Source organism: Neoarius graeffei, chromosome 9 (genome assembly GCF_027579695.1).
Source record: "Neoarius graeffei isolate fNeoGra1 chromosome 9, fNeoGra1.pri, whole genome shotgun sequence".
In the NCBI taxonomy this organism is placed as follows: Eukaryota; Metazoa; Chordata; class Actinopteri; order Siluriformes; family Ariidae; genus Neoarius; species Neoarius graeffei.
In genome coordinates, this window is record NC_083577.1 from 47,571,072 (window position 1) to 47,581,007 (window position 9,936).

Sequence of the window (9,936 nt, forward strand, 5' to 3'; positions counted from 1 at the left end):
CATAAATACAACCCAGCAACTGGAAAACGTCTTGCTCAAAGCCTCACGTCGTCATGTTCTGATGAGGATGTAGATGAAACAGAGGGTGTCTAAAATGGACAACCAGAGGTTATAGTCAAATCAGAGCATAACACACTTTTATGTTAGTAAATAGTAATGGATTGGGGTTATGGCTTCAGAAGTGAAATGGTACTCACCCTTTCACGAGGCTGAACTGGTGTTTTCTCTGGATCCAGCAGTTTGGAGGTAATTGCAACTCCCTTAGCTTTCAGGTGATCATAGGCAATACGCCCTGCTACAAGGAGGACCAATGTGTTGCCACTGTTGCGGATCAGATTCACAGCCTCCTCATGTGTGCTTTGCTCTACGTTCACTCCACTGACCTCCACCACAACATCATCATCCTCTAACCCGGCTCTGTCTGCTACTCCACCTTTCATCACCTGTTAATGCGTAATACGGTGCATAAATATTGAGAACTCTCCAAAGCAGATATGTATATGAGATACTAGCTGATCTTAGTCATGAATAATCTAAGTTCAGATGTGTTTCTCAGGGTTTTCCTACCTTTTGGATATATTGTCCATACTCTCCTTGGATACCATTGAGGTGGAAGCCATACCCAGCAGCAGACTTTTCCATACGGCACAATTTGGGTTTATATAGTTCCTCTGCAGCATCAGGCATGGCTGGGACTGGGGTGACCTCAGGTTCAGGATTACTCGGCTGAGGCAGGGAACTCCTCATTTCCTCCCAATAAAGTAAAGGAGAAACACCACCCTGGAAAAAAAAATTAAATACAAACTTAAAATGCTCCAAAATTCAGAACTCCACTTCAAATCCATCCATTCATTATCCGTAACCACTTATCCTGTACAGGGTTGCAGGCAAGCTGGAGCCTGTCCCAGCTGACTATGGGTGAGAGGCAGGGTACACCCTGGACAAGGCACCAGGTCATCGCAAGGCTGACACAAAGAGACAAACAACCATTCACACCTATGGTCAATTTAGAGCCACCAATTAACATAACCTGCATGTCTTTGGACTGTGGGGGAAACCAGGGCACCCGGAGGAAACCCATGCAGGCACGGGGAGCCTTGTTGGCTGCTGGGCTTAAACCCAGAACCTTCTTGCTGTGAGGCGACAATGTTAACCACTACGCCACCATGCCACCCCACCTCTCTTTCACATTTCAATCTATTGTCTTTCAGCATAAATATAAACAAAAAGAGCCATGTGAGTGAATTAAATTTAAACTGGAAGATAATTTGTATTTGGGCCAAATATGAAAACACACACGCCCCACTGGAAGATAATAGACTCACCATCTTGTACATCTTGTGTGTTTCATCATCAACCACCAGGAGGCAGCATCGATTTCCCAGCTGGTGTATTTTATCTACCAATTGCTCATGGGTGTAATGATTAACTGCCTCTCCATCCACAGCAACCAGTCGGTCCATCTCCTTCATTCCCCCTTTTTCTGCAGGACTCCCACAGTCAATTTCTCCAATGAAATGACCTTAAAGACAATTACATATTGTAATTTCGCCATATGTCGAAATGGCAGAACAGTGTACAGTCAGAACTGCTAAGTTAAAATACACCTGTGTGGAATTAGAGCATGAACAGGTATTTGTTTCAATCTGCATCAAATTCATTAGTCTCAGAACCAAAATTGTCTGCTCAAGATTTGCCTTCTATGGTCTACCAAATGGGCTCAAACAAGAGTTCACAGTGAGACATAATCAGCCTTTCTTTTGCATTTGCTGTGAATCAAATGTTAACTGACTATGACTTGTGTGTACGGTTTGAATCTGGAGTGAACCTAATGAATGATTGCATGCTGCTTGTATATGAATGACTGTGTATGATAGTATGTTGCTAAAATGTATGACTATATGAGAATCCAAAAGGACTGTAAATAAATAGTTTCATAATAATAATAATAATGCACAATACACGATGACATATGTGGGATCATCCTGGACATCCTGGTGTCCATGTGAGAAATGAAGCTGTGCATATGGATTATGTTAGCTGCGTATGATTACGTTAATGCTAATCCCTCCAACATCTGTAATATGGTCGCACATGCCTTCACATGAGACCATGAAGCTGTTATTTTATTGAAAACTGGTGTACATCTCTGCGATGCTAACAGAGTGTGTTCCACTCTTAGCTACTCCTCATATATATATATATATATATATATATATATATATATATATATATATATATATATATGCCTTACCTCGAGTTTGAGGGTCTTCCTTAAGGAAAAAGCCATAACCATTGTCTCCCTTGGTGATTTCAGCTATGCGAGGCTTCAGTGGTAGGTGCTTCGTTGTGGCCAGTCCAGTTCCCAGTCTGATGCGTTTATTCTTGTAGTATTTATCCGTTTCTTTGTCCACAAGTAAAACCATTAGACTATTCCCAGAAGCTTTGACCTGACAAACAGAGCCTGATGTTATTTTCTTTCTAAAACAAATTCATTAACTTCAACACAGAAATATTCTAGGTGTTTTTAAAACATTGCTTACCTTTTCCACAGTTTGATCGTGTGTAGCAACTTCTACATTTTTTCCATTGATCTCCACCAGACGATCACCTGCCCTAACCCCTGCATTATCAGCAATGCCTCCCTCAATCACATCCGTCATGATCATTCCCTCTTCATCTGAAAATTCAGAGAGAACCGAACAACCATTCAAACTTGTGAATTACAGATCATGCAGCTGATTTCAAATATAATGCTTTAGAGTCTATAGCCTTTTTTTAAATTTTATTTTATTTTATTTTTTACCTTTAGAGGACTTGAGTGAGAAACCAAAGCTACTTTTGGACTTCTGCGACTTCTGCAGGAAGCAGAGTTTGAGTTTAGGGCCTGCTGCATGGACTCCATTCATGGTGGGCTGACTCTGAGCAGAATAGGACTGTGGTTCTGCAAGGTTTATGCCATTCCTTTTGGCCTCCTGGTATGCTTCATTTCCCAGGATATGAAATGTGACAGTCAATCTACTTTTCTTAACCAAATCAGCAACCTGATGGAGATGAAAAAGCAAAGGTACAGTGCTAAGGCCCTTGATAACTGCTTTATAGTAACAGATGTACTAGAAATTTAAATGTCTAGTTTATAGTCTTAAAATATAGTTCACACCTGGCTGTGTTCCAGGTTGTCCACAAAGGTTCCATTGACTCTGATAATGCGATCTCCATCCTTGAGACCTGCTAGTTCAGCAGGACCACCCATCTCCAAGGCCCGAACCAAATGACCTTCTACCCCCTCCTCAACCCTCAGGTAGAAACCATAGCTCTGGCCCTCATGCTTGGAAAGTGCAATCACTCTAGGTTTTAGCCCAGCCATTGTTCTAATAATAGAAAAAAAAATGTTTTATACAGTCACTAACCAAGCTTCTGTTTGAAGTCTACTGTTATACATTACCTTCTCTATCTTATCAAATTAGTACACCCACCATTCCCGACATATCAAAATTTTACAACATGCTTTACCAGCATGCAGGGCTTGATAAACCAGGACTTATCAATGAGGTGTGGTGAAAGGTAATCTTATGTCACTAGTAACATCAGTGATATCACATTACAAAAAGAAATACATTAAAATGTAAATACAGGAGAACGATAGTAAAAATGTTGCTGGACTTGTGAAACTGGCCTAAAACTCTAGTCATTCTACTCTAAGTTTACATATGATTTCCTAGAAAGCAGCTTTGTGACAATGTTCACTATGAAAAGACCTGTATGAATAATATTGAATTGAATATAATATCTTAATCTGCCCAATACCTTTAGGACACTGTAATGTGCATTTATATGAACTATAATTAATAGCTTCTGATAGTCAATCTTGTACCCCGCTACCAAGATAAATTGATGAATCCTAATATTGAATACTAATAAATTGATAATACTAATAATATTACTAATACTACTAAGGTGAATAGTAATACTAATAATAAAGATGAAGACAGTGTGCTGAATATGATCATGCTCTTCTCCTCCCCCCCAAAAAAAAAATCTGTCCCTCTGAGTTACATGTTGGTCCTGGGATCGAGATGCTGACCTCTTCTGCTCCTCGGACCTGCCTGATCCATCCTGGTGCCCTGTGTCTGGTTGGAGTCTCATCGCATCGCTCCTGTGGAGGACGGCCCCATGTGGACAGTTGAAAGTCACACCTGGAGGACGCTCTGGACACTTACAGTAATGCTTTTATGGCTGAGGACTACAGCTGACTTGCTAACTTTAGGACTGTGGTTGTCATGAACAGTTTTGCACTCAAGTTTCCATCAATGAAGAGGTATAACATCAATGAAACTGACTTCATGTTAAAACTGTTAATGTTCTAGTCATGTTGTCTGTTGTTGCCCAAATGAGGATGGGTTCCCTTTTGAGTCTGGTTCCTCTCGAGGTTTCTTCCTCATGTCATCTGAGGGAGTTTTTCCTTGCTACCATCGCCACAGGCTTGCTCATTGGGGATAGATTAGGGATAAAATTAGCTCATGTTTTAAGTCATTCAAATTCTGTAAAGCAGCTTTGCGACAATGTTTATTGTTAAAAGTGCTATACAAAGAAACTTGACTTGACTCTTCAGCTGTTAATTGTTAAGCTGGAGGTGCTATGACAACATACACATCTTCCTGGAATATTTGCACTTTGCCTCCATAATAAAGAGCAATCACAGTGACCCCTGCCATCCCCTGAAGAAAACGCGAGCATCAGCATGCTTAACTTTATTGCAGTGAACATGTTCTCTGGGTTAACCAAGTACACAAGCATTCCTACAAGGCTGGGTCAGATGATTTATTTAATCCTGTTCTGTTTATTGCAAATAGGTGTTACAAAAGTGTATTATATTTCTACATAATCTCTGTTTTGTTCAATGCAAGTGTTCCAGCACTTAACATAAGCCAGGATTCCACTAGTAAATAATTCTTTTTTCTAATTCAATTTCTTTAAAGATTTCATTATGACTTATCACCATATATTTTAACAATGTAAATAAGCATTTCTATACTCCTAAAAAAAATCACTTGTGTGTGCCTAGAAAAAGGCATAAGCACTGTAAATACAGAAAAGCCATCATAATTCACCATTAGAAGATAGAAAGTCAAGTATTACATTCCAGCTCATTTATCTGAACTACTATATCCTCATATGACATCTGTCAGTCTATGCTGCATCTTGATGAATAATATTTATTGGTATTCTGTATGAACATTACTTGCTATGAATACCAAGTCTTTACCAGGGTAGATCACGAGGTTGGTTTGAATACTTCATCTGCATTTACTACTGTATACTGAGGAAACAGTATTGTAGTACAAAAAAAGGAACAAAAGTAAATACATGTAAAAACATTTTTAAAAAATAGCATAGAAGCAAAATGAAACAGATCCCATTCAATTAAGGGACTGAACAGATATGCTCATGGACAGCTGAGACTTTTAGAGACTTTTTGTAAACAATTTTCCACATGTTTAGTTCTAAGACAAATCTAAGATGACATGAATAATGTACAGAACAGGTAGATGACACTCACCTGTTCCTGTCCTGTTGATGTCCCAACCTAAAGGAGGTGCTTATGTCTTTTGTTTTAAGTGTTATTGAGCCATGCTCACGTGTGTAATGGACTTTGACTGAACAAAGGTTCACTTAAATGGTGAGGTATTTAACCACATCTTGTGTCTGGTAGCCTGTTCAACAATACTTCTGTGCATAACTACAATCAACCCTGCAACCTGCAGCTATCATGAGCCTTTCTTGTTTGAGCAGAGCTACAAGGCTATTTGCTAACTATCCATCCATCTATCCATCATCTGTAGCCACTTATTCTGTTCTATAGGGTCACAGGCAAGCTGGAGCCTATCCCAGCTGACTATGGGTGAGAGGCGGGGTACACCCTGGACAAGTCACCAGATCATCGCAGGGCTGGCACATAGAGACAAACAACAATTCACACTCACATTCACACCTACAGTCAATTTAGAGCCACCAATTAACCTAACCTGCATGTCTTTGGATTGTGAGGGAAACCAGAGCACCCGGAGGAAACCCACATGGACACGGGGAGAACATGCAAACTCCACACAGAAAGGCCCTTGCCGCCTGCTGGGCTCAAACCCAGGACCTTCTTGCTGTGAGGCGACAGTGCTAACCGCTACACCACCATGCCGTATTTGGCAACTAATTAACTACAATTCTCCCTTCCCTTTCCTGCTTCTGCTGTCTCGTCTGTCTAGTGTCTATACTTTTGAGAGACTCTCTCCGCAGTGCTCTCCAAACTAAAAACCATGGAATTGATAAACTGGTCTCTTCACGCAATTGACACAATCTTCTCGATGAGAAGCCTGGGTTCGGGGGAACCAGCCTGTCCTGCTGGAACATTCGCAGCTGGCTACACGATGGATGCATGGGAGCGGTGGCGGGTCGTGTGCCTGGCGGTTCTTTCTGTGGAGGACATTGAAGACATCTACCTATTTGGAACCATGATTACAGGACTTTTGCTGATTGGATTAGGCATTGCCCTGGTTTATCGAGGAAATCAGAAAATGGTGACAGCTGTCCAAAGTCCCATAAAGCTGCCCGACATGATTGAAGCGGTGGGCAGAGCTGTCGGCACTCAGACTGTGGCTATTCAGAACTTGAACCGCAATATAAATAACATCATGGAGAAGCTTTCAGCTTTGGAGAGGAAAATGGATTCGATTTGAGACCAGAATGGACAATCAGAGTAGTCGTGTAAAGGAATGCGTCTACACGCCCCAAGACCAAACAAACAATCTCAATCTTATCTGCTTTCGGCTCTCTCAGACAGCACTGGCCTTGGCCAAGGCCGTTGCTGGGAAAACAATTCCCCCCTGGAGGTCACTGCTGTTAGACTCTCTCATATTCCTCCCCCTCTTCCCACGGTCGCCACTTTTACCCCCAGTATGACAAGTCGGTAAGCGCCGTCTGGCTGCAGGACCGAACTGCTTGTTTGCACTGGGTTACCTATACCTCCGCCCTCTCCCTCGCCCCCTTCCCCCTCGAGTCCTGAGTTATGTGTAAAGTGTACTGTGTTATTTTTGTGCTTATGTGCTGAGGTGTTTTTTTTTTATGTTCCCACACTGTACTCCCCCCAGGAGCATAGTGTGGGGGTTGCTTTTTTCTCTTCCCCTCCCCTCATGTTACTACTGTATTTTTCATCCCTGTCTTCCTGTCCTGTCTACTCCCCCTGTGTTAATTGTATGTATGTGTATATGTATGGATGGGTTGACGGCTAATTTCGCTGGTACTTGTGACTAGTGACAATAAAGGGTCATTCATCATCATCATCATCATCATTACATTTGCTCAACATGTGTTAAATATATAGTATTTAATAGCACATTCAGTATAATCAGATCAAGTATGTTTTAGAAATTTTAATTGTGATGGCTTAGTAAGAGATAGTTCCTTCTTATCACGAAGAGCATTTAGTTGGCTGCGTCTTTTATGACATCATATAACTTCAAGCTAAAATAAATATTTAGGCATGATTGATAGAGGAGTTATGGGTCATTTTTTAAATATTTAAAACAAATTCTTGATGTTCTTTCTGGGTATGAAAAGTCAATTTGTGTAGTTGTAGTACAATCACTGCCCCACCCCCTGAATCATTACTGGTTTAAATCCACACTGAAAAGACATCTGCCTCACAGGGTGGGAGGTTTGGCTCAGTTCCTTTTGCTTAGTCAGTTTAGAGCAATGCAACTCTCTAAGGTTCAGCTGTGCAACAACACTGCATGAAAGAAATCCTCCCACTAATATCTGAGGCTATGAGTGAAATTGCCATTTTTCTACGCCATAGAAAAATGATTCACTCTTTTTAGGTATCAATTCAGTTTTATTCCATTTCCCAATTTTGTTGCATTCATTTCTTCTTCAATAATTGTTTTATCATGAACAAGGTTGCAGTGTATCTGGAGCCTATCCTGGAAACACTGGGCATGAGAAAGGAATAGACTCTGGATTGGATACAAGTCAGTTGCAGATAATCTCATGCATGCGTGTGCGCACACATGCACACAGTAAACAAGAGAAGGGGATCAAACCCCCAACTCTGAAGTTATGAGAGAACAACACAACATGCTGAACTATTGAACAGGTTTCATTTCACTGTCAAAGACTTTGTCATTTTTCTTCATGGATAATCCAATGCATTTTGAAACTATTTTATAGAAAAGTAGAAGCCGATAGAGCAGCACAGTGGTGTAGTGGTTAGCACTGTCACCTCACAACAAGAAGGTTCTGGGTTCGAGCCCAGTGGCTGACAGGGGCCTTTCTGTGTGGAGTTTGCATGTTCTCCCCGTGTTTGCATGGGCTTCTTTGGGGTGCTCCAGTTTCCCCTACAGTCCAAAGACATGCAGTTAGGTTAACTGGCTACTCTAAATTGTCCATAGGTGTCAATGGTTGAGAGGAGAAAACCTCGATAATAATCCAGCAGAAGGCAATGGGAAAGCCCTACAGTAATCCTTCTCTAGAAACTTTGATGGCTGAAGCTGTCAGAGTGGACCTGCCATCAGGCAGAACACTAAAGAAGAAGACTAGACCTCAGGGCTTTGGTCAGATTTTTAAAAATAGTGAGGTTTGGGGGAGGGAGTAAATCTAAATTTAGTGAAAAGTACAAAAAATACAAATACTTACAGTGTCTTGCAAAAGTATTCATCCCCCTTGGTGTTTGTCCTGTTTTGTCACATTACAAGCTGGAATTAAAATGAATTTTTGGAGGGTTAGCACCATTTGATTTACACAAGATGCCTACCACTTTAAAGGTCCAAATTGTTGTTTTATTGTGACACAAACAATAATTAAGATGAAAAAACAGAAATCTGGAGTGTGCATAGGTATTCACCCCTTTCGTATGAAACCCCTAAATAAGAGCTGGTCCAACCAGTTCACTTCATAAGTCATACAATTAGTTGCTTAAGCTCCACCTGTGTGCAATCAAAGTGCCACATGATCTGTCACATGATGTCTGTATAACTCAACCTGTTCTGGAAGGACCCTGACTCTGCAACACTACAAAGCAAGCAACATGAGAACCAAGGAGCACTCCAAACAGGTCAGAGACAAAGTTGTGGAGAAGTATAGATCAGGGTTGGGTTATAAAAAAATATCCCAAACTTTGAATATGCCAGGGAGCACCATTAAATCCTTTATAGCAAAATGGAAAGAATATGGCACCACTACAAACCTGACAAGAGAAGGCCACTCACCAAAACTCACAGACCAGGCAAGGAGGGCATTAATCAGAGATGCAACAAAGACACCAAAGATAACACTGAAGGAGCTGCAAAGATCCACAGTGGAGATGGGAGTATCTGTCCATAGGACCACTTTAAGCCGTACACTCCACAGAGCGGGGCTTTATGGAAGAGTGGCCAGAATAAGTCATTGCTTAAGAAAACACATTTGGAGTTTGCCCAACAGCATGTGGCAGACTTTCCAAACACATGGAAGAAGATTCTCTAGTCAAATGAGACTAAAATTGATCTTTTTGGTCATCATGGGAAATACCATGTGTGGTGCAAACCCAACACCCTGAGAACACCATTCCTACAGTGAAGCATGGTGGTGGCAGCATTATGCTGTGGGGATGTTTTTCATCTGCAGGGACAGGAAAGCTGGTCAGGACTGAAGGAAAGATGGATGGCACTAAATACAGGGCAATTCTGGAGGAAAACCTGTTTGAGTCAGCCAGAGATTTGAGACTGGGATGAAGGTTCATGTTCCAGCAGGACAATGACCCTAAACATACTGCTAAAGCTACACTGGAGTGGTTTAAAGGGAAACATTTAAATGTCTTGGAATGGCCTAGTCAAAGTCCAGACCTCAATCCAATTGATAATCTGTGGCATAACTTGAAGATTGCTGTACACCAATGCAACCCATCTG

The 9,936-nt window shown here is 41.3% G+C and overlaps 1 protein-coding gene across 1 annotated transcript; it reads right to left on the reverse strand.

The window, feature by feature from the left end:
- Window positions 1-35: 35 nt before the first annotated feature.
- On the reverse strand, window positions 36-3,367 carry pdzk1 (PDZ domain containing 1). Its single transcript, XM_060930553.1, has 8 exons — window positions 3,161-3,367; window positions 2,807-3,044; window positions 2,544-2,680; window positions 2,255-2,450; window positions 1,326-1,522; window positions 568-780; window positions 198-443; window positions 36-89 (listed from the first exon to the last, which is right to left on the reverse strand). Exons 1-8 carry the CDS (start codon window positions 3,365-3,367, stop codon window positions 36-38), a joined length of 1,488 nt encoding a protein of 495 aa, XP_060786536.1.
- Window positions 3,368-9,936: the final 6,569 nt, after the last annotated feature.